General features: G+C 45.4%; 4 protein-coding genes across 19 annotated transcripts in view; 3 read left to right on the plus strand and 1 right to left on the minus strand.

Moving 5' to 3' along the window:
• The first annotated feature begins 419 nt into the window (after window positions 1–419).
• CCDC89 (coiled-coil domain containing 89) lies at window positions 420–5137 on the plus strand. Its single transcript, XM_056329020.1, is given in 3 exon segments — window positions 420–2884; window positions 2886–3030; window positions 3033–5137. Coding segments are annotated over 3 exon segments (1029 nt in total). The 5' UTR covers window positions 420–2401; the 3' UTR covers window positions 3434–5137.
• A 375-nt stretch (window positions 5138–5512) lies between these two features.
• On the plus strand, window positions 5513–14636 carry CREBZF (CREB/ATF bZIP transcription factor). 4 transcript variants are annotated; one of them, XM_056327253.1, is made up of 4 exons: window positions 5513–6538; window positions 7200–7277; window positions 8627–8697; window positions 14504–14636. In XM_056327253.1, exons 1-2 carry the CDS (start codon window positions 5613–5615, stop codon window positions 7246–7248), a joined length of 975 nt encoding a protein of 324 aa, XP_056183228.1. In that variant the 5' UTR covers window positions 5513–5612; the 3' UTR covers window positions 7249–7277; window positions 8627–8697; window positions 14504–14636. The 4 variants fall into 4 exon arrangements, with proteins under 4 accessions (XP_056183228.1, XP_056183230.1, XP_056183226.1 ...); XM_056327255.1 differs by lacking the exon at window positions 14504–14636 and having other exon boundaries at window positions 5513–6620; window positions 8627–9665; XM_056327251.1 differs by lacking the exon at window positions 14504–14636 and having other exon boundaries at window positions 8627–9665.
• Window positions 13658–21146, minus strand: LOC130144108 (transmembrane protein 126A-like). Of its 5 annotated transcripts, none has more exons than XM_056327258.1 (6): window positions 20995–21146; window positions 20550–20738; window positions 18578–18702; window positions 15176–15369; window positions 14519–14633; window positions 13658–13921 (listed from the first exon to the last, which is right to left on the minus strand). In XM_056327258.1, the coding sequence occupies exons 3-6, from the start codon at window positions 18691–18693 to the stop codon at window positions 13714–13716; spliced, it is 633 nt and encodes a 210-aa protein (XP_056183233.1). In that variant the 5' UTR covers window positions 18694–18702; window positions 20550–20738; window positions 20995–21146; the 3' UTR covers window positions 13658–13713. The 5 variants fall into 5 exon arrangements, with proteins under 5 accessions (XP_056183233.1, XP_056183234.1, XP_056183236.1 ...); XM_056327259.1 differs by having other exon boundaries at window positions 20550–20743; window positions 20995–21142; XM_056327261.1 differs by having other exon boundaries at window positions 21038–21137.
• Window positions 21147–21153: 7 nt separating this feature from the next.
• The window catches only part of DLG2 (discs large MAGUK scaffold protein 2), a 1040391-nt gene continuing 1037918 nt past the window's right edge, over window positions 21154–23626 (plus strand). For 6 of the 9 annotated variants that reach the window (XM_056327222.1, XM_056327223.1, XM_056327225.1 and 3 more), the window contains exons 1-2: window positions 21154–21423; window positions 22151–23220. In XM_056327222.1, the coding sequence (XP_056183197.1) occupies window positions 23202–23220 (19 nt within the window). In that variant the 5' untranslated portion in view covers window positions 21154–21423; window positions 22151–23201. Of the gene's footprint in view, window positions 23221–23626 lie in introns of all 9 variants that reach the window. The other 3 variants (XM_056327219.1, XM_056327220.1, XM_056327218.1) reach the window with 3 other exon arrangements.

Raw genomic sequence — 23626 nt, forward strand, 5'->3', positions numbered from 1 at the left:
TTCCACCCAATTCCTAGTCATTCCTACCTACAGTAGTACGTTCCGGATCGATAATATGCTGACAGAGAAATGCAAGGTTATGAAGTTGATTAGCACGAAGTTCCAAGAAACTGATTTGTTTGCTGTACTGTCAAAAGGAAAGGTTTTAGTCATCCATAACCAAAACTTTATAAAGGTGTATAGGTAGTTACTCGCTAAAGGGCAGTCTGATAAATTAATAGCTATGCTTTGATTCTTAATTCCAGTTCACCTTCATGACAAAGCAGCCATACTCCTGTGTAGCCATCCTTGTTTGGAGAAACAAATGGGAGAAATGCAACAATTTTCCCTCTTTCTCGCCACCTCTTCCTTTTTCCCCTTGACTTTACAAGCTCATCGTTGCTTTAGCCTGGAACGGGGTGGTTTTTTGGTACACATGTGTGTGTGTGTTCCAAATTACACCATCTTTACTTCCTATAAACCAGGCTTCGAAGTCCCAGCTCTCCTTTCATGCTCTGTGTTCAGAACCTCCCATTTCTGCAAGTACGCCCGCAAACCAGAGTTGGTACAGCGGCCTGCACCGCTTTGATTTCATCCCTTTTGGAAGGTCTGGTGCAGCACCTTCCTTCTCTTGTTTGCTTCCCTTACCCACGCTGCTTGCTTCTCTTGGCTTCATATCCCTTTTCAGTGGAGTCAGCGGAAGCTGCACTGACTTTGTTCTTCTAACTGTATTTGTTTTTCCTTTCTCTATATTATCTGCCAGATTTTTCATTAAGTGCTGAACAAAGCTGCAAGTTGTTTAAGACAAGGGCTGTGTCTTTACTTAGCATGGACCCTCAGTGTGTTTGAGAAGGTTAGAGCCTGCTGTTCTGATCTCCTCTGGCATTTCTGAGGTGCAAGCTGAGAGAGAGGAGTTCCTTAGATTTGTGGAAATCCTCTTCCCTTTTGGGCACTTTTGAGGTCAGCAGGGTTGGTTTGCTTCCAGCGCTTTCAGCTGCTCTCCTGGGGCTGGCCTAGTTCCAGCCAGCCTGGGTTAAGGCTTGAGCTCTGGGGGGACTGGATTCAGAGTCTTGTCTCCATGGAGACAAATACCCCACAGCAGGAGCGACAACAAAGGGTCAGGGGAAAGAAAACACCTGGTAAGAAAACATTTTTCTCCTCTTAAACCTTGCTCTTAATTGTGTTTCCACTGGATGGCCTAAACCTTTTAGTCCTCCCCGCTTTCCTCCATGATTTCTAAATACTTTGGCAGGATCCAAGGTAGCAGCAGTGGCTGGGGAGTGCAGGATGGTGGAGGTGGAGGCAGTGCCCAATGACAGCCACCGCTATGCAGCTCTGAAACTGTCCGTGCTTCTTGGGCATTGATTCTGTTGTGCTGTATGTTATTTTTCATCCTTCCTTGAAGCCGGCTCCTTCCCACATCCTATCTTTCCCTCCAGTTAAGGCCCTGGAATTCGCAAAACCTGACTGCCAGCGTGCTGTTCCATGTGCTCTAGTTTCAGGTCTGCATCTGAATGAAAAACTCGTAGACCAGTTTTAGGCTGATGTTTCATATGCTGGGTAGTGTGACGTATGATTAGGCACCAATAATGATTTTGGTGCCAACCTAATATAAATACTTCCCTTATCTTTACATGAGGAACCAGACTTTTAAAATTGCATGCCTAAAATAATACAGCAAATCAGTGTCAAAACTCAAATGATGAACCATTTCTCCAGGCACAAAATCTTTGAGTCTCAGGGCACTCAGTAATTACTAGCATTGCACAGATCTTTCATTTTGTTCGTAAATCTCTTAAGCACAGGATAAGGCTATTCAGTTATTTTTAATGAGCAATATACTATTAAAATCTTACACATCAATTAGAAGTTTGATGTAACCCTCCATGTTTTATTAGCGCTTATAATACCAGATCTGTAGGAGAAAATAAAGGCAGAAGAAAAGGATTGCTTGAGGAATTACTTGCAGCTTTATCACTTACAAGCTTTTTACCTAAATATAATAGTAGTTCTTGTAGATACAACAGTGCTTTGAGAAGGAGTAATTAGCAAAGCTAGTAATCAGCAAATGAATAGGCTTGCATAAATACTAAGCCTACGTCCTTTGCTTTTGCATCATCAGCTCTGGCACCCTTCTCCTCAGTCTGCCTGATGCTGAAGCAGGGCGAAGCAGGTGAGGAGGGCTGCAGGACCTGTGGGTTGCAGCCTGCCATGGGTTTTGGGAGGTCCTGTCCCTGCTTCACCAGTTTCTCTGGACTTAATAGAGAAACTCCGCCAGCTTATTGCAGTGGTGTTGGCCACATAACCAGTGGGTACTGTTTAATGATGCAGAATGTTACTAAAAGAAGCAGTCACTGTAGAATTTTGTCTCATCTTCGTGTGAGACAGGGGCTCCGTGGCTTAGGATGAGAGAGGGGCAGGGATGGCCAACTCCACAAGTGATCCAGAGACAGGCAAAGACATGGAAGATCTGACAAAAGGCCTGGAGGAACAATGGGAAAGCCCCGAAGAGAAGAGTGAGAAGGCTCTGCTGCATTCACACCCAGAACAACAGCATCGCCTTATCTGTACACTGAAGAAAAAAGATGAGGCACAGGAATGCTGCAGAAGCCTGGTGCAGCTCAGCATGGAGGCAGAGAAACTGAGGGCAGAGGATGCTGTGAAAATGAAAACCCAGAGCCAACGGATTCAGCATTTGGAGGGGCACTTCATGGAACTGGCCAACAACCATGAAAAAATGATCCAGTTCAAGGATGAACACAAGAAACAGTATATGCAGCTGTAGGAGGGGAATAAGCACCTGTGGCAGGAGAACGAAGCGCTCCTCACCCAGGCCATTAGGCAGAAGGAAGCTGAAGTACTCCAGCTTGCTGCCTGGGCCAGAAAGCTCTCAAAACAGTTAAAACTCCTTAGAGGAGAAACGTGCTTATGAGAGTCACAGAGCCCAGGAGCAAGAAAAGGAGCTGCTAGAAGCTCACAGCCAGCAAGCAAGTGCCTATGCCTGGGAAGCCGATTCACTACAAGCCCAGCTGCAATGCCTACAGAAGCACCAGCTGTCGCAAAGGTAGAGTGTGCAGAAAGTCAGCGGAGGGCTCAGGGCAGTGAGCTGCGGGCCAGGCTGGAGCAGGCAAATGAGGAGAAAGAGCAGCTACTGAACCTGGCCATGGAGAGGGGCAAAGCTCTGCAAGATAAGCAACGGAAAATTCAGCAGCTGGAGAAGAAGCTGGAGACAGCAGAAAAAGCCAGGCAGAGAGCCAGCACACCCCTTGTGAAAGAGGCAGCAGCAGCGGCGGATGGTCATCTGAAGGTCCGAGAGCTCCAACAACAGCTGAAAAGCAACAAACAGGCGTATGACGAACTCACACTGCAGCTTGATGCTTACAGAAAGCACAGTACAGATTTACTGGCTAAAGAAAAAGTGCTGAACGTTAAACTCCATCATTTCATTGTGTAACTACAGCCTTCTCTCGGCAGGTGCCTCTGTCATAATGCACCGCAGCATTTTGCTCCTTTCCACGAGACTGTCTTCTGAGTTCTCTGTTATGTACTTACCAGCTTAAGACCTCCTCCAAGGACTGTTCTGTGGCCTTTTTTTTTTTTTAATTATTATTTTTGTTACACTTTTACATAAGTAATCTCTCTACACTATTAAATCTGAATGGAGATTGTTGAACTAGTCAAACCTGTGACAGAAAGATTAGGGTAAATGTAGAAAGAAAATGTAAAATACGAATTCGATTTATTTGGTCCTAACTTCTGCTGTATCACAGATTTTCATCTTTTACAGTTAAAAGCACGTTATTTTCTCAGACAAAAGCTCAAACACTTAACCTTTTATGTTTGATTCATCCTTGAAGTTCAGCAGAGGTTGGGCATGCATCTTAAGAGGTAACACTGATGATCCAAGAAAGACATTCCAAGGAAGAAATCTCTCCTTGCAATATCGAAGCCATAAACAGTCACGATTCAGGAACTTAACAGGTGAAAACAGCAATACCATGCACCTGATGCTCAAGTGAATTACTGCGTATAGTTGTCTAAGCAGGTTACGGGTTTCTGTAGTTGTCTGAGTCTTATTTAATGTCATAGCATTATTTATAGCCTAGTTTAGCTCAAAATAAATTGTTGCATATTTTGGTGGTTTCAAGAGTCTTTGAAACACGTTCAGATTCTAAATGTTCTGCCAGTTTGTTTTCTGGTTTTATAGGTGTTTTCTGTAGAGAAGATAGAAGTAACCTGCAAAATGAGTGTCTGGCAACTTTTGACCAAAAAAAATCTTTCCCTTTCCTGTCAGCATTGGGATACGGAGGCATCCCACTCTCTCTTGCCTCTCTCCCAGTTGAGGATTTTTTTGGCTGCTGTGTTTCAGCTCTTATAACTCTCCAACAAAAAAACCCCAAACATGATGGGCCAAACAGCATCCCCCACCTGGGCTGCAGGCAGCGGTCTCAAGAGCTTTCCCAGTTCTTCCCCGTGTGTGTGTACCTTGGGGTAACTCAATGGTTTAGCTAGTTGTTTAGGTAGCTCTTGGTCCTGACCGTCTACAAAGCAGCAGCACGGCATCGAACTTGGTATTTATTGAGCTCAGTGTTCAGAAGTGGCCAGAAGCAGGCAGCCAGGGGATCCTCCAGATTGTGACCAGTTCATCTCAGGGACTTACTGAACCAGATGTGGTTTCTAAGTAGCAGCTGTCAACAGACTTGTCTGCTGGAACTCTGGACTCCCCTTGGACTCACACAAAGCCAGGTGAGAAGTACCTGCTGCCTGACGAACCGCAGCCTTTCTTTTGATCCTAGCTCCCTACAAGCGTCACTCCACACCTGGTTTATAGACCACATCCTCCTACTTTTCCACCATCTTGTTCACCGTCATGTCCCCATGCCACGTGCACATTTCATTAATCCAAATGCAGACATCTACAGGGTAAACACCAACTGACTCAGGCTACAAACCAGGCCTGTAGTCTGAGAGGAAGGAACACAGCAGGACTTGAGTTGCCTGCTCTGTTTTAATGAAGCCAATATGCAGTAAGGAGTGCCTGTTTTCCCAGTGACTACACAACAGCCTCAAACCCGGTAGTTAAATAGTTTAAATCTAGGCAGGGGTATGTCAGAACAGCCCCACACGTGGCTGCGTCTGGCGTGAAAGCCCCCCCACCGCCCACGGGGGACATCCCCCTTCCCTGCCTCAGCGGTGTCTGGGGGTGAAAGACAAGCCCCCGCCCACACCCCCCCCCCTCAGACACGCACCGAGGGATGCCCCCTCACACACAGCCCCTCTCACGCACGGCCGCCCCCTCCCACACACGCTCGCACTCCCCCTCACGTGCATGCACCCCCCCATACGGATGCACCTGCACACTCCCCTCATGCAGCCCACGCACACGCACCGCCACTCACCCGCACACCCCTCACGCACACGCACCGCCACTCACCTGCACACCCCTCACGCACACGCCCCCCCCTCCCAGCCGCCGCTTTCCCGCGCGCGGGCGCAGTGGCGAGGCGCCCCCCCGCCCCCCTCAGCGCGCCGCTTCCCGACAGGCACCGCGGCGGGAGCGCCGGGCCGCAGCCGCGCGCCGCTCTCCTCAGGCGCCGTCCCGTCCCGCCGGGCCCCCGCCCGCCGCCGCCGCCATGCGCCACAGCCTCACCCAGCTGCTGGCGGCCTCCTCCGGCGGAGCCAGTGCCTCGGGCGCCGTCTGGCCGCTCGCCGGCGCGGGGCAGGCCCCGAGAGGGCGGGATGGCGGCGGGGAAGGGGATCCGGGCCCCGCGCGGCCCAAACAACAGCAGCCGCCGCGGCGGGAGGCGGGCGCCTTGGAGCCGCGGCGGCAGGAGAAGGAGCCGGAGGCGCCCGGTGGCCCGCTGGAGGTGTGGGAGCAAGAGGACTGGTTCCCGGGGCTGGAGCTGGGAGACCTGCTGGAGGCGGCCCGGCCGGACTGGGACCTGGACGCGGAGCTGAGCGGCTGCTTCTGTGGGGAACCGGAGCCGCTGCCCGCGCTGGGCCAGGGCCAGAGGCCGGCGGCGCCCGGGCGGAGGAACGGCGGGGCTGGGAGCCGGCTGAAGGCGGCGGCGGCGGCTCGGCTGAACCGGCTGAAGAAGAAGCAGTACGTGCTGGGGCTGGAGAGCCGCCTGCAGGGCCTGGCTGCTGAGAACCGGCAGCTGCGGGACCGCAACCGCGGCCTGAGCCGCCGCCTGCGAGAGCTGGAGCGGGAGAGCAGCTACCTTCGGGCCGTGCTGGCTAACCAGAGCGCTCTGGGGCAGCTCCTGAGCCGCTTAGCCGGGATCCGCGCCGGCGGGCTGCAGCTCAGCACCAGCCTCTTCAGGGACACGGGCAGCCCCCGCCGCCATCACCACCACCTCCAGCCTGCCGGCGAGAGCAGCGACCACGACTACGCCCTGCCCAGCTCCCGGCCTCCCAGCCGGGAGGAGGCGGCGGCGGTGACGGAGGCGGAGGAGGAGTGGGCGGCCCCCGGCGGGATTTGCCTCCACGTGGACCGGGATCAGGTGTCGGTGGAGTTCTGCTCCATCTGTGCTCGGCGGGCAGCGGCCTCCTTCAAAATGTAGGGTCAAGTACCTGCTGCAAGTACTCGTGGGGTTCTCACCCCTAGGGGCCTCGCGTCGTGGCGGAGGAAGCAGGCGATGGTGCGGAGGAAAAGAATAAATACAGTGGTGATGGGGTGGTATTGGGGGAGATGCAGAGGAGGGGAACCTGGCACCTAAGTGGCCAGGGTAACGGAAAAAAAATATCTCTTGAACGGCACGTTGGGAGCCAGATGGTGGCCTTGGTTAAAGGTCACGTAAATCTGGCATGTGGACGGTAGTGGTCTGAGCCTGTTTGGCCTAAGAGTCGTGCAAGGCTGTGTACAGCAGTGCGGTAATTATCGTGCAAACTGACACGCGCATATACATGCAGAGGTGCCGCCAGAGCCCATTTGCAGCACTTGGGTGAAAAGATCATGCCGACCTGATGCATGAAGGTGTGCTCGGTTCCACTTCGCAGTTGCCAGTAACGATAACACTACCCGGTCTTGAGTCAGATAATGTCTAGCCTGCTTATCCTGAGGAGCCGAAAAAGCTTGCTTAGAAAACCAAACCAAAAACTTCATTATGACATCGTCACTGGACAGACTTAAGAAAATAGTAGTGATCGGCAAAAGAAAGCATGCATATAAAATTGTACTGCATCTCAGTTATACATTACTATTAAAACCTCTCTGACAGTTTCTCTTTTAGGTGCTTGCCCTGCCAGGCTCCGTTGTGTAGGGGTTAAAGAACAGTCGTTTTCCACCTCGCAACCTGGTAAGGATCAATATATTCCCATAATGCGGTATCGAACAGCTTGCTTTGCTTATGCCAGTCGTCTTGTAATGACTGGTTCAGGAAATGATTTCTCTGGTCCTTGGCCTACTCTGCCAAAATGTTGCTAGCTCTGGATGGTAACTAATAGTGAAAATTACAATCGCATCGTTCTAATTAGCTGTTTTCCTCCTTTTCCTGCTATGCACATAGTAGCCAATACATGAGCTACATTTTTAATTAAAAAATAACTGTTTATGCCGTTTGAAAAAGGAATTTTCTATTAAAGTATCTGATGAGCTGGAAAGGGAAAATACGCTAGTAAGGGGGATGTGACATTTACAGCCTTTTATCATAGGGGACTGTCGCAGAAGTGTTAAGTCATTTGCTTTTTAAATGGAAAAAGAAAAAAGAATTTGTGACCTGTTGGCTTAAAATACTGTCAAGTGTTAGGGATGCACGGTACCTTTTAAACAGTCCTTCTCTAGCTTGCTCTAATTCATGATGCGGGGTTTTGCCTGACTAAACAGAACCTGAGCGCTGGTTATATCTGTACAGTGGAATCCTAATGTAGAGGAGTCACTTTTTTGCATGGACCTCTAACGAGAATTGCGGTTTGAAGAATGCAGTGCATCGAAGTAACTCGTTACTTTAGCTTCCCATAAGTAAATCTTTGTGCCCATGCACACTGAAATTCCTGTGTTACTTCAAAGTAGCTTTAAATTTTAAGGATATTGCATGTGTATGCATGTGCTTAATTTTACTGTAGAGTTCTTAATTTAGCCTCTTACAGTACCGAGAAATCTATAACTTTATATAATTAAGCACAGTTTGGAGATGAGCAAATATGTGTCTTGAGGCTAATGATTTGAAAAATGCTCCATAATTGACTGAGATAGGAGGAAAAATAGTCTGACAAACAGTAGCGTGTGTTTTCTTGTACTAGTTAGTGTTTCTCCCTATCACAAAAGTTGAGTGGGTTGTTTTTTCAGTTGTATTATAATGTTTAGGTTGTTTATATGTATGTCAGTTGGGGGAAGAAGGATTGTGAAAATTATAATATGTAAAGTGAGGTTTCACAAAGAATAGACTTGGCTAAAACAGTTTTATTTATTAACTTTTCTAAAAAAAGATTGTTTAGTGTTTCTGAAGTCTTGCTTACTAAAGCCTTAAATTTCATGTTTAAGGCTAAGTAGAAGGTGAAAGTGTTTGCTCCCAATCATTTGCTTTATTGGTGCTAGACCCTATCAAGTGTTCATCAGTATAAAAGGAGTTTGATTTTTCTTTGTGAAACATCACTGTATGATAAAGTATATGTGTATTTAGCATCCTTGTTTTTCTTTATGCTAAAGTGGATTCAGCTGTGTTGGGGCAGAAGAGACGGGACCAGCTGCTGGCCACATTTCCTGCTTTATTTTAAAAGGTAGTATAAGAAATGAGAATAAAGAGGTAACAGGGCTTTTGCTGTCTTTGGTTTTTTTTAAAGAAAAAAGGTTGAATGCTGGGATCATATACTGTCATCCAAGATGTATTTTTTTAAAATACAATATCCTATCAAACAGGTTTTACTCCACTGCGTGCAGAATTCCATCTGTTCAGGGTATATTGCCAGCACTAAAAGAGAATTAGTGGGATATGTGTTACCTTACACCTCTGTGGTGGCATCAACAGGACTGTTCAGTCTTAAATTGTGTAACCCTGCTGTAACTGGTAGGTTATACCAGTGCCACTGGAATCAGAGTTAATCATCAAGACATGTACTGACTGATACGCAAAATGGAAATAATTGAGTTAGATTCAGTCTAGGCTCAATCTGCCTAGCTCAGACTTCATGAACATGCTTTATTTTGAAGTTTAATGTGCTTGATGAAAAGGAGAGACACTAATGTAGCAAGTATGGGATGTTACAATGGCATTTTTACAGTTTTTCTGCATAAAAGTGTTTTTTTAAGTTAACTTAAATATGCATTCTTTCTTTTTGCATTACTGCTAAACAGTAGGGGTCAGGGACATAGTTCTGTTATGAACCTGCACATCGCTCTAGTCATGAAACTACCTGTGAGCTGTGTCTGAGCGTAGCTAATTTTCTGACATGCAAAATGATGTATACTGGTACAAGAACAAGGTCAAGTCCCAAGAAAGTAAGTGGCTGCAGGCATTTCTAGTGCCTACTGAATCATATTTAAACCAAATAGAGGGGAGGAAGTTATCTGAAACTCTAACCAACTGTACTATCTGTATGGTGTATTATTAATGTAGCTTTTTGAAGTGGAAGCCTTGAAATGACATAACTTAATACTTGAAAATATATTGTAAATGTTTCTTTGTAATTATGTGCCATCCAGATAAGAATACGATATCATAATAAAATCAGACTTGTTGATCTTTCAATTTATGGGCTCAAATGTTTTTTCATCTTTTTTTTTTCTCATTAATGCCTTACTTTTAAGTGAGTGGTTCTTTACATGAAACAGGAAAACAGAAAGGGGAAGATGCTGTTGCTGCTGTCTGTGTGGGTCATCAGTTGGAAAATAAGATAAAAGAGATTGGGGTATGCAAGAGAAATGTTCTTCCTCCTATTTCAAGTTAATTCTGTGGTGAGGACAAAACAAAGACATTATTCCTCGAACCAAAGATAGAATTGTACTTTGAGAATCACCTTGTATTTTACAGTTGTTTTTCCTTCTTAATATTTTATTGATGTGGAATCGCGGAGGAGTAGAATACTTGGATAAACGCTTCCATGGTCTATTGGCATCTTTGTCCTTTCTGTCCCATTTGTAGGTTCTGAACTTTGATGACTGGTTAATAATGTGCTGTTAAACCATAATCTTTCATCAAACTGTTATTTCCACAGTGAACACTGGAGTGAGGGTAACAGAAGGTTTGAGGGTGCTGAAAGGACAGAACACTTCTAAAGCTCCAGACTGAGCCATGCACTGTACTCTTTAATTTCTGTTAATCTTAAATGCTTTATTTGTAGTGAGCAGTTGAAAAGAGCATGCTGGCTTTCTAGCGCCCAGGCATTCTAGTGAAAGTAGTCTGCAGCTTGATAAAAAGCAACATTTCACAACATTGTTTCAAAATTTAAAAGCATACTGGCAGGCTCCGCCTTTCTGGCCTCCAGTTGTAGAAAATGCCCTGTTCAGCATTGAAATTTGTGTGCATTGAACTGTACGTACCACAGAACCAAGTGCCATCAGTGTTAAACTGCATGGCTGTGTTACCTTCATTTTCCAGTATTTCTCCACCCTGCAGTTGCTTGAAGACTATTTAGCATTTAAATAAGAAACAATTTCATGCTCAGTTCTGTTAGTCCTTTACAGTTTGATTCCAGTGCTGTGAGTCTTTGTAGCATTCTAAATTAACTTCTCTCCTCTGAAGAGGTTAGCACCTGCGAGGAGAAAACAAATCAGTGTTACTGCAATCCTAGCTGCCTGGAGAGATGACAGAAGAGTAAATGTAGGGAACCATACTCTAACGCTTGGCATCTTTTGGTACTTCCAGATGATCAGATTTCTCATGCCACTTGTCAAAACTGTAATCAGTTTTCCCTGTGAAACCAGATCTTTGGCAAAACACGGAGGCCTTTTTTAATTTATCAGTTTAAAAAACCCTAACATTTTCTAGAACTTGTAGTTAAAGAGGTTTTTCTGATAGAATCAGCAATACTCTCTTTATAGGCTTGTATTTGCTGTTGGTTGGACTGTAAATACCTGAAGGATATATTAGAGTTGTTCAAATGGGCTGTTTAAAGAACACCCTGTGTAAGATTGCACATTGACAGTAGCCAATTCTACAGTTTTTCACCCAGTTTTAAGTGGGATACATAGATTTGGAGAAATCTGCCTTTGCCCACTAGCAGGAGGATGCCAGGAGCTGGGCAGGGTGCAGGGGAAATGAGGGTGTCATTTGCAGAGGGCTGTGAAATAGACTGTAATGCTGAGATTTAGCATCAAAAGTGGTACATAGAGAAGATAAAATCAGCTTTTTTTTTAGTATTTCTGCTGATTCTTAATTATAGCCAGTCACTTGACATTCTTTTGGCAGTACTTTAGACCTGGAGTAGTTAAAAGCCCATTGCTATAGGTTAGGTATTAGAGACATGCATTCTTCTAAGAATGTAAAAGTTGTTGCTGTGGTATGTAGTCTGTGCCCAGCTTTTTTCTACTAAAATGGTAGAAGAAGCTAAAAGCTGTTCTAACTCAGATTTTCAATCGGGGAGACTGTGTTTGCAAGGGGTTTGTTACAGTTGGTAGGAGGCCCAGAACTGGTGTAAGCTTGTCCTTTGGCTTCTTGAGAGTTGTAGCACATATGTCGTATACCATGTCTGAACCAGAGAACAGAAGGAGCGTTTCCAGATCCCCATGAGAGCGCTCCTTCACACGCACGCATGCTAAGAGCTCACTGACAGCGTGTCCTGCTTAAGTTTGCAAGTTTCAGTCTTTTAACTTGTTTTTGAGATCTTTTTTTTCCCCCCAGTTGTTTAAGGAGAACTATACAGGGTCCATTTCAAAAGTTTCCTTTTTTATAAATACAACACCTTTTTTTCCCTAAGGAGTGTATAGGTGACCTCTGACATGACCGATGCTGAACACTTCAATACATATTTGCAATTTGTGTATTCATTGGTTATGCTGGAAACAAACATTGGTCTTAGCTACTTAGTAAAAACATTGAGGGAATGTGATTATTTTTCTTATGTCCAGTCTTCGTCTTTCACCCCAAGAAATTAGTGTCTAAAAAAATGTGGTTTCTCCAAATCAGATTATTAAGTATCAGAGCATGCATTTTGATTACTGAGAATAATTATCACTTTAATTGATACCAAAATGAAGATAGTACACGGAACAGAAGATGGTTTTGAATCTTGCACTTCGAAAAGCACTGGGGTCTGTTTACAGTATCTTACCTGTATCTTGTTAAATGCTTGCAATAATCACTGAGCCCTTTGCTTTCATTCGTAAAGAAACTATACTATTGCAAAGTAATAGTTCTAATTTATGTTTTTATTATCACAGGGAAGCGGTTCTGTTGGTTAAAGTCTGATGACTTCTGGAGATACCGTAACTGCCTGTCTTGTAAAATACTTGCTCTGTGAGGATCTCTCAAGTGGGGGTGATTAAGGCAAGGGGAAGATGTCTGTTTTGAGGCAGAGTAGTACAAGAGCACCAGAGCACCACACAATACAGCAAGACTTTGAACTAAGGAAAACTAAACTAACTTTACAGAACAACCGCTGCGGAGGTAGCCTGTCTTTGCTGCTTCCCTGTACAAATCAGGCCGCTACTCCTGGTTACAGAGAAACAGAGTGCATGGTACTCCTGCTGTAACAACAGATTGTTAGGAAGAAGTAGACAAATGTGATGCGACTCCTTTAATACACTTTTCAGCAGTGCTAGACCATAAATTTTAAACCAATTCAATTATAGGGCTCAATGCTGAATTCTTAATTCTCATGAATAAATATTTCTGTGTTTATCTCGGGGATACTAGAATTTTGTTGAAGTATACATGACTCTTAACCAGTAATCCTACAGGTTTTACGGTTAAGACCATACGTCAGATTGAGATGATTGCTTCTGTAAAAAATTCCCAATTTCATTCTTAAACTGCAGAATACACTGAAGATACCTCATGCAGCAGGAAAATTAGTAATTTATATTGCTCTAGAACATAGTCGCCAATGTGAAGACAAGCCTGACTCATAAATGTTACTCTAGACCACTAATCTTAAAACTAGAGGTAGCTAAAATACCACAGGAACAGCACCAGCCATGTGAGGCTACTCAGCACAGTTTCTTGCTTCAGAAAAAGACTTTAATTTCAAGGCAAACCGGTTAGAAGGACAAAGTGTGTTTTGACGAGATTTTTTTGTGGTTGTTTGATACATATGCTGGGATGTCTGACACTAGTATGACTCCTGATTGCTCTGTGATGATCGTGTTCTCTACAGTGTGCAGTGTGACCCTTTTAACAGCCCAAATGGGGCAATCTTGTGACAGAAATTCTGTGCTAGCAGAATGGAGAAATGTTCAAGGAGAAAGCAGTCAGATTTTGAGGAATCTCTAGAAAAACCTTGCCTTGACACCCCTCTCCCCCTTTTTTAAAAAATCACTGTGGTTTGCATTATGAAGAAAAAATAAACTTTTTTTCCAATAATACTCATTTATACAGCTTCTAAAAGATGTGGCATCACCTTAGAGCCAAACATTAAGCAGTTTTTTCCCCTTTCCAAAGAAAAACACCTGTCCTTACAAAGCTGTTATTCATTCAGATGTATACACAAAGCTGGACATAATGAAAAACTTACCTTGCATTTACGTTCAGAACTGAAAAGTCTTAACTTTGTTTTTCTATTAAAAAAGACAGCAAGCAACAACTTCTTTCTTTGTTTATTATGGTTACTTATCCAAGGCAATTGAAATGTTGCTTAATTTCATGCTTCTAGCTCTTCGGGATCCCTGCTGCTAGTGTTCATCTGCTGCAGGATTTTGACATATATTCCATGATGTTTAGTGGCAAGATACAATCCAGTTAGAGCCTGCACAAGTACAATCAAACTCATCTTTCTAAAGACAGGCCGAGCAGTTGTGAGCCAGTAGCGTAATAGATTTTCTTTCCCTGGTAAGGGAGATGAAGAATACCTAAACAACATAAACAGGAGTAGAAACTTATTTTTTTTTTCCATCCAGTTTAGGTGTCGAGATTTAACATTAATTAGAAATACTTAGGTAGATATTCATTCTCTCCTTCCTCTCCTAAATTAAGCTCACCTGGTGGTACTGAGCTGTCTGGATTAAATGCTGTAAAACATGCTGCCCATGTACTGAGTTCTCGCCGCCCCCTCACTGTGCTCTGGTCTAATCCACAGAATTACGCCTGCCGGGGAGCAGTGAGGTTCCCCAGCTGAGCAGCACTAAGCAGTGATCTTCACTGCCTGGCAGGACAGCAGCCACGATTTCACAATCCCAGGCACATCACAGGCGGCTTCTAAGGTTCCAGCTACACACAAGTGCTTTACAGTATATCGGTTCGCTGATCTTGTTTCACTTCGGAGGCTTGGTGTAGCTCTTAAGAACTTTGCCTTGTAATTAGATGACCTTAACGTAAATCTCCTTCTGCGTACTAAGAGTCTATGAGAAGCTAGGTGTGCGTAGACTAAAAATCCACAGAATTTAAACTGAGAACTGAACAACTGACCAACAAATCCATTTCACTCGTTTCAGGTTAATAAGACGTACCTGGCTGCAAGGCTTGCATTCAGGGGGAGAGCCAGCAAAACAGGATAGAAGCCACCTATGACAGCCCCTGTTAATCCTCCTCTGACCACAGCGCAGACCTCACAGTTTAGGTCACCTGCACGACAAAGTATTTTACTGTCAATACCCACAGAGCTCCATGTCGATTTGTAAGCTGCGTGCAACAATATGGAAACAGGCACTTGACAGAAATGGCCCAGCTGTACAGGTATGCAAGAAATACTGAAAGAAGGACTCTTCCTTTTGCCAAGAAATCCAATCTCATTCCAACCTGTGAAGAATCTACCACTCCAAAGCTGACATTCAAATGAAATCATGCCGATGGGGAAACTGAATTGCTTTGTTGCAGCCACTTTTACGTGACTTTGAGTGAAAAATGCTAAAAATAAGTGATGTGTAAGAGAATTTTTTTTAAACATACCTAGATAAACATATGTATAGCCTTTTCCATTCAAATTCAACTCCCTGCTGCCCAATGCATTAGATCATGTTTTTCAAACCCTGCTTTACAAATTGAGGTTTTTCAAGACCACAACAGTTCAAGACCACTTTTCTGCAGAGAAGAAAAGCTCCTCTAGTGTTACATTGTGTACAGAAAGCAAATCCCTTTTGAAAACAAGAAGGAAGGAGTTTTTTTACCTGAAAATACAGGCTCACGCACAAAAACTTCATAAAACGCTGCTGTTGAAAGAAATGGAATAATAGCCATTGGCAAAGAAGACACGAAGGAAGCCTTTCTGACATGCAGAATGTTCCTGAATAAGGTATTTGCTGCTATACCGCATAAGCTTGAATTTGCTGCAAGGAAGTATGTTCCATGATTACAAACGTTCCTGCAAAAGTAGGAAAATTGCTTCAGCAATTGAGAACTGTGAAAATGTTTGGTTTACTCGGTGCTACAATCCATTTTTGAATATCCTACAATAAGAGATAAAAGATCTAAGGCTCTCACTGGTGCAAAATGGAGAGTAACTGCTTTCAAAAGCAACCACTACCATCCTTCGCTATGCGCTCAAGTTCACGCACACCTCAAAAATGAAGTGATGGAAAGACTGAGAAGCCTTTTCTAAAATTATTATTTTTTTAAATGGCTAATGGAAACTTCATGAAACTTGTTCTCCTAATCAGCATGTTTCTAAAGAGATTTTCTGAAAAGAAATAAAAAAATATATGAAATCACAGCTGGCTTCTGTAATCAGCCTTGTTTCTAGCCTGCTTACCCAAAAGTATAAATGAAGTTCCAACATAAGAGCTTACAGAACAGATCAGGTGGGACAACTATGGCAACTGAGATTTTACAATAACGATCTCAGCAGCTGCTGGCAGATCATTTGTAGGGATCCTGTAGGCTGAAGGGCTGTGGGCCTTCCTTGCATGCATAGAACACATGAATTTAAAATCCTACCTTGCTAGGAGGTTACGCTAGTTAAAGGCTACAGAAGTCCAACATACTGGTTTACAGAACTGGAGCTTCTGTTTTTTCCCTTAACAACAGAGGGACTGGATTCCGTTATCTACTACATTTTTAACATACTGTTTGGAGCAGCTACTCCTGCTGCGATCTGCAATATGGTGAAAGCAGAATAGAACAGTCTGGTCAGAGATAGTCAGCATTTAATATCTTGACAAACAGTTCCCATTTGAGTACATTCCATCACAGCAGGTAACTCAAGAGAGGGAACGGGAAAGCATGCCAGTTTTTCAAGCCTGATGAACAGTTTGTGATTTATGTCATTTGACTCACCGAAGGAAGCTGTGCATTATCTTTAGCGTTATACCTGGCACAGTCAGTTGATTAGTGGAAACAACTCTTTGCTTTGAGTTTCCACAAATCCAGAATTCCAGAAATGACAACTATTGCCAGGGAAAGCAATTAACTGGAAGGCACACCGATCCTGATGCTGTGCCAGTATTATTATGTTAGAAGTGTATTTTAAAATGTGTCACAAGTTGGATTTATCACTAAAGCCCCCCCCCAAAATAAAATGCTTAACTGGTCACAAAATTTATGCTAGACCAAATGTCATTGATTTGCAAAATTATCAAACGTGACAATCTATAAACCATTTAGCTAAAATACATGATTTTAAAAAATATACCTACTTAAAATTCTTCTGCATTTTAGTGCTTGGAGTAACATTAAGCACTGACCCAATCATACAAGAAAATACTTCTAGAGATGTAGATGCTAATCTTGCAAAACTGAAAACATTAAAAACTTCTGACATCAGTGACACCAACTATTCCTCATTCTGAGTAGGAAAATACTTTCATTCGTGGTACATACTAGATTTTCAAACCTGAAAATAAACTACTAACAATTCTGATGCTGAACAGCTAAAAAACTTCACTGGTTAGATATCTCTCTTGACCTTATTTAAAAGCCAAGTTTCTTTTTTTGTGTTTTGTTTTAAAAAGAAATTTGTTTTTCATATCACCATTCTCCCAATACTGGATGTCTTTCACAGAATGTCCCCAGAGCAGTTTCGGCAAACCAGCCTTTTCATTCTGTTGGTACGTTTACAATCAGACATTGAAATGCATTTGTGCATACACATAAATACGGAGGATCCATATGAAAATCTAGGAATATGTAATAAAAATAATAATTCAACAATAAAATTTAGCTATATAAAATATAAAAAAATGTATAATAAAAAAAATATTTAAGAATCCAAAAGAGAGCAAATTAATGTACCCAGAAGCAACAGAATCTACTCAGGCATACTGATGTACAGAACTGCTACACTGCACAAAAGGAAAGAAAGGGAGAAAGATGGAAGGTTTCTGTTTTGGGTTTTTTTGTTGCTTTTTTGTTGTTTGTTTGGGGGTTTTGTTTGTTTTACACACTAGCTCCCTAGTGTTAAAAACGAGCTTTGGCAAACAGGAACTCTCAGTCTGACTGCAGCATGCTTCCTCTTCCCTTCCAGCCATCAGTGACCTGCCCTTCAGATATATAAACTTAAAAGTCCTGCCAGAGCAGTTTCAAATAGAGGTGCATGTCTCTGGCAACTATTTCTTTCCAAGGCCCAGCAGTCCATAAGTACTATGGCTTCTATCAAGATGTTACCCCATCGCTGAGGTATCTGCCTCCCGCTCAGCTCCCCAGCTCTTCTGGGGGAGAAGAAGCGGTCTAAGTTGAATGTGAGGGCAGCAGTTCCTGCACAAAGCTGCACCACTGACTGTAACAGGAGGGATAAAGCCTTGGTGCTTTTCTTTGTCACTTGTGTGGGGAGGCCCTGTGTTACTACCAGCAGTTTGTTTAGCCAGCAATTTAATCCTATTTACAAAAAAAACCCCCACAAAAAACCACAATAAAAGAAGCTTCTGATTACTCATAATGATACAGACTTTATCCAAGATGATACACGCATGCAAACGGCTCCTTACAGAACCAGCTCGGGTCCAGTAAGGTTTTGCAGTGAAATGCAGTATCACAAAACACAAAAAAGTGGTCTGTGAGGCCCAGAAAGTATTTAGTTGGTTTTGTGATGCACAGAATGCCACTGGTGAGCCTGCATGGCTCCGGCTGGCTTGTCCACCACCACCACCTGGATACCTGTCTCGCCTCCCTGAAATGGGGAGCAGTGCAGAGCAAAATGCAGAAACCAGCAGGTTGATGCTCAGTCAGTTCTGGCCCCAGGCCAGCCCTTCTGGACACAAGATGACTCCTGCAGAATCTCAAGAGTGCATTGCCTTATGCTCTCCAACACTTCTGTTTCCTAGAAAATTTATTAGCTTTAGCCCAGGACTGTATGAATGCTCAGAGCCAGTCAGGACTGATCAGCCATCCCAGAACCTCAAGCACTGGGGAGCACATGCCAGAAACCGGCTAAGCAGGACCAGAAATTAAAAGTGAACCAAACATATAAAAAAGCAAAACAAGTTTTCTGTTCTGGACAATAATAAGCATCTTCACAATTAAAATATTCTTATAACTGCAAGGAAGATTTGCAGTACAAGAGTAAGGGAAAAGTGAAGCCTCTCAAAAGACTTGAAATGCTCGATGCACTTATCTTCATTTATTTTACTAGCACTTACTGATCTGCTTTAGGAAGCTCATCGAGCATCTTTTGTATGACTTCCATCCGCTTAAATCTTTCCAAATATAGTCTCTGCTGCGGAGAATCAAGTTCAAGAAACTCTCTTCCTGTCATCTTCAAGTCCTGGATCATAAGGAACAAACAAACAAATGTAATCAAAGTTACACAGCCCCAGTATGTATCAAATAAACATTTAGACTCTTGCCACTATGCACAAATGCATTTCCTATTTTTCATGGCAGTTTTCAGATGCAAGGGGCACAATCCAGCTACACAGGTCTATGATATTTACAACCTCATGAACCCTAACAAACTGCTTTCTTTAGTGATGTTGCAGCTATGGCTTGACAATTGCTTTAAGCCAACTTAAGTATTCGCTGTGATGAAAACAGACAGTCTCACCCTCCAGATACTCCTGCCTGAGCACCTCCAACCCTGGGGCCATACAGCAGCTTAGATCAGGAAGCACAGAGATGAAAACTGCTCAGAAGAACAATGGGCAGTGCACTTGTTTTTTCCAGCTGGATCACCTTCTAACACAATGATCCCTAATGCCTGCAGCACAAGGGAGGACATTAACTGAACTTTGGGCTTTTGGTAATATTGCAGGTTTAAATTGACTTAACCTTCAAATAGAACCATAAGAAAAAAACCCAAATAAATCCATACTTGGTAAAGATTTAAAGAAACCATGAAGATATCGACTCTTCTTTCATATTCCACAAATAAGGACTTTTTTTAATTGGTACTCTTAGCCAGAGACGTACATCAAGTGACAAAGCATACAGTTGTGTTGGGTTTGCGTGGCAAGGTTTTGGTAGCGGGTGGGCTACAGGGGTGGCTTCTATGAGAAGATGCCAGAAGTTGCCCCCATGCTGGACAAAGCCAGTGCCAGCCGGCTCAAAGACAGACCTGCCACCAGCCAAAGCTGAGCCCACCAGTGACACTGGTAGTACCTCTGCGATAACATATTTAAGAAGGTGGGGGGAATATGGCTGCTGTACAACAGCAACAGCAGCTGGAGAGAGGAGTGAGGATACATGAGAGAAAAAAGTCTGGAGACACCAAGGTCAGGGAATAAGGAGGGGGAGGAGTCGTTCCAGTGGCTGGAGCACAGGCTCCCCAGCAGCCCACAGGGAAGTCCCCGGCAAGGCAGATTGTGCCCCTCAGCCCACGGGGGAGGGGCTCCCCCCCCACAGACTGGGGAGAGCCCCATGCTGGGGCAGGGGGTGCCCGCAGAGGGCTGTGAACCCGCGTGACAGCCCACACTGGAGCTGGCTCCTGGCAGGGCTTGTGGCCCTGCGGAGAGAAGCCCAGGCTGGGGCAAGTTTGTTGGCAGGGCTTGTGCCCCTGCAGGGGACCCACACTGGAGCACTCTATGAAGAACTGCTGGCTGGGGGAAGAACCCACAGTGGAGAAGTTCGTGTTAGACTGTCTCCTGTGGGAAAGACCCCGCATTGGAGCAGGGGAAGGACACGAGTCCTCCCCTAGAGGAAGAAGGAGCAGCAGAGACAAAGCATGATGAGCCGGCTGCAACCCCCATTGCTTGTCCCCCTGCGTTGCTGTCAGAGAAAAGGCAGAGAAATCAGGAGTGAAGTTGAGCCTGGGAAGAAGAGAGGGGTGGGGAGGAACATGTTTTAAGATTTGGTTTCACTTCTCATTACCCTACTCTGACTTGACTGGCAATGAATTAAATTAATTTCCCCACAGTCTGTTTTGTCCACAGTGGTAACTAATGAGTGATCTGCCTGTCCTTATCTTGACCCATCAGCTTTAACCATCCGTTTTCTCAGTGTCCTACTGATGGAGGGGGGCTCAGAGAGCGGCTTGGCAGGCACCTGGCAGCCAGCCAAGATCAACCCACTGCAACAGCTTTCGCTTAAACCTGGTATTTAGCCATTCAAATGCTTTTTCTAAGTGCCTTTCCCCAGAGGAAAGTTTCCCAGACCTACTCTGCTAGTCATACTTACCTTCAACGCCTTTTATAATCTGAAAGCTGCGTTCTAGGGCCTGTCTACAGGCTGGTGTTCAATTCGCTTCAGGCCCGGCGGGACGTGGGGGAGCGGGGAGCAGCAGGCAGGCCCTCACCCGGCACCAGCGGGCCTCTGCCTGCCGTGGGCCTCTCGCTTCTGCCCCGTCTAGGAGGAGGGTCTCCGAACCTGCTCTTGAGGTAAACCACAGGCATTACGCCATGAAGCTGTAGCGACCCGTGAAGTACGTGGGACCGGCCCTGACCCCCCCGCAGGTCGCTGTAAGGCAGCTGGAGGTTCCCAGCCCCCCCGGGGCCCGGTTCAGGGCAGAAGCTTTTACAGCGGGAGGCTGCGGCTCACCGCCCCCCCCCTCTTCCCCCGATAGCCGTTACCAGCCGTTAGCGACCGCCGTTAACCCTCCAGGCGCCGGCCCCACCGCGCTCACCCTCCCGGCCTTCCCGCCGAGGCCAGGCTCCGAGCCGCACGACCTTGAGCCGCTCCCGCCCTCACCGAGCCGTGCCGCCGCTCCCGCCAAGGCGGCCCCACCGCCTACAACATGGCTCCTCCCACCTCACGGCCCCCGCATGGGCGCCGCCATCTTACCCGCTCACGTGACCCAGGGCTTCAGAGGACACCTGTGATTGGGCGTCCCCCGCCCACCCAGCATGGCGGCTTCCGATTGGCTGCGAGCCGCCGGGCGGGGGGTCAGCGCCCGGCCCGGTTGCTCGTTGCTAGGGGCGGCGGATGGCGGCGGTGGCGGCGGCTCCTCCATGGAGACGGGGCTAAGCGGGGACCCTGCAGCCGGCGGCCGGGACGCGGGGACTCCCCCTAGCGGAGCGAGGAGCCTTCGATGGGGGGAGGCCCAGTCCTCGGGGTAACCCGCTGACCCCCTCCCCTCACCCAGGCCTCAGCACCCCGCACCGGGCGCTGCCTGCGCGCCGCCCCCCCCTCCCCTCAGCCCTGCGCCCCCTTCCCGCTTGCCCCCCTCAGCCCCTGCATCGCCCCCTCCCGCCTGGCCGCCCCCTTCCCTCTCCGCCAGCCCCTTTGTGCTCCCCGTCCTGTCCCCATCTAGCCCCTCTCGTCCCGGTCGCGCCTCGCTCCGCCCCACCTCCGTCCCCTCCCTCATCCCCTCGGCTCCTGCCTCCTGCCTGTCCCTCGGCACCCCGGGGGATACCGGCCTCGCCCTGAAACCGAGCCCCGCTCCCCCCGTTCACCTGCACGCCACCCCGTCCCCCCAGCCGCCGAGGCAGCCCCCCCCCCCCCCCCCCCCCCCCCCGCCGGTCCCGCTCGCAGCAGGCGGCAGCCCGGCCCCTTTGGGACGGGGAGAAGCGAGGTGGGAGGGGGGGGGTCTCTGCTCGGAGGGGCGCGGGGGCAGATCCCGACTGTGAACATCAAAGAGCAAACCAGAGCCGTCCCCTTCACAAATTACAGTTTCCATCTCCTAAAGAAGAGGATGCAAAGCAAAGCCCTGTCATGTGCATCACAGCTCCTCATGCGGGGAAGGGAAGCCTTTGGAGCTTGTTCACCTTTTCCATACTTTTTCTTAGCGAGCTAGATGAGGAAAATCTATCCCGTTTCTGTTTCTCTTTTTGCTTTTCCAGAAAAAGGGGGAGAGAGAGAGAGGCTCGTATTGAAGCCAACCAGCTGCGCTTCTGAGTGGGAAACTCTGGACTGATCTCATGGCTTGCTTTTTATTTCATTAATACTTCATTATCTCTGAAAATGAACCTTTTGTGAAGCTCTTCTCCTAACTCTCCTTATTCCTCTTTCACGAGGTGGCTGCTGTGCAAGGGAAGAAATGGCACGAAGTAAATGACTCCAGTATAAAGCAATCTGCTTTGCCAAAGTGCCCAGTGAGCACTGTCACTTTAATAATTCCAGGTCAAGGGATTGCTTTCCTCATTTTCAATCCTCTCTTTTAATACATGGGAGGATCAGAGGGACATTAAAGACCGTAAGGCTGGGTGGCTTGCAGATAATAAATATGAAAGTGACTGGCCAGTGACTTCTGTTGGGTAAGAGGGTGATATCTGAAGGCTGTTGTCTGGTGAGGAAAAAGGGACCTTTTCAGTCTGCTCTGTAGTCATCTAATACATAGCTAGCAAAATTCATTCAAGAAGTGAAAGAAGTTAAAGAGTCACTTTGGATTGGTTTTGTCTTCCTCCTTATTTGGATTATTTGGGGAGTTTTGTCCTGCAAATAATATGTTTTTGAGCATGTACAGGTGGAATATTAAGACAGCTGCCTAGAGATGGACTGTGCCTTAATTGTATTACACAAAATATTTTAATTTTCAAACTTTGCTGCCAGAAGAGGAGTTATAATAAGGTTTTATATTGCCAAGGAACATTTCTCTTGTATTTTTATAGATTCAAATATATTTTAAAGAAATTGAGAACATCTTTTAAAAAAATCAAAAAGCTTTTTTTTTCCCCCCCTTTTTTTTCCTCTCTCATTTGTGGGAAGCATCGGAAGGCCAATACAAGAAAACAGCAAGTATTGATAGAAATGAAGATTGAAGCTGCATTTCTTAACTGAACTGTAAAAGTGTTTTGCAATAGATAGCCAGTTCTGACCTCGCAAAGTTCCAGTAGTACATCGTTAATACCTGTAAATAAGTGCTTGCAACCAGATTCGGAAGTAGGAAGAAGAATGCCAGTCAAGAAGAAAGGTGGGCTATGAAGCTTCATATCTCATATTGCGTCTTTGTTTTGTTAGATTGTTGTTTTCTAGTTCTTACAATTTCAAATTAAAAGTGTTTTAATGGGGGATTTAAATTGTTTTTCTTTTGCGCTGAAAATGGGAGAAAAATCTGTGCACTTACAACAATAATTTTTAAATGTATTTTTATGCTATGTTTTAAGACTTGTCATGTCAAATTTGGCCTCAAGTACTTATTTTGTAAAGATCAACCATCAGAGATCTTGAACAGACATCAAGAGAAAAGCTTGGCATTTAATTTTGTGAGAAGCCTTTCTTACAAATGCTAATGAATTTTAAAAACATAGGTTTAGTCTATTATCTATTCTTTACATGTTTGGCGGATAAACATCAGCCATCAGTAGCAGCATAAATAA

The sequence above is a fragment of the Falco biarmicus genome, chromosome 2, assembly GCF_023638135.1.
Source record: "Falco biarmicus isolate bFalBia1 chromosome 2, bFalBia1.pri, whole genome shotgun sequence".
NCBI classification, from domain to species: Eukaryota; Metazoa; Chordata; class Aves; order Falconiformes; family Falconidae; genus Falco; species Falco biarmicus.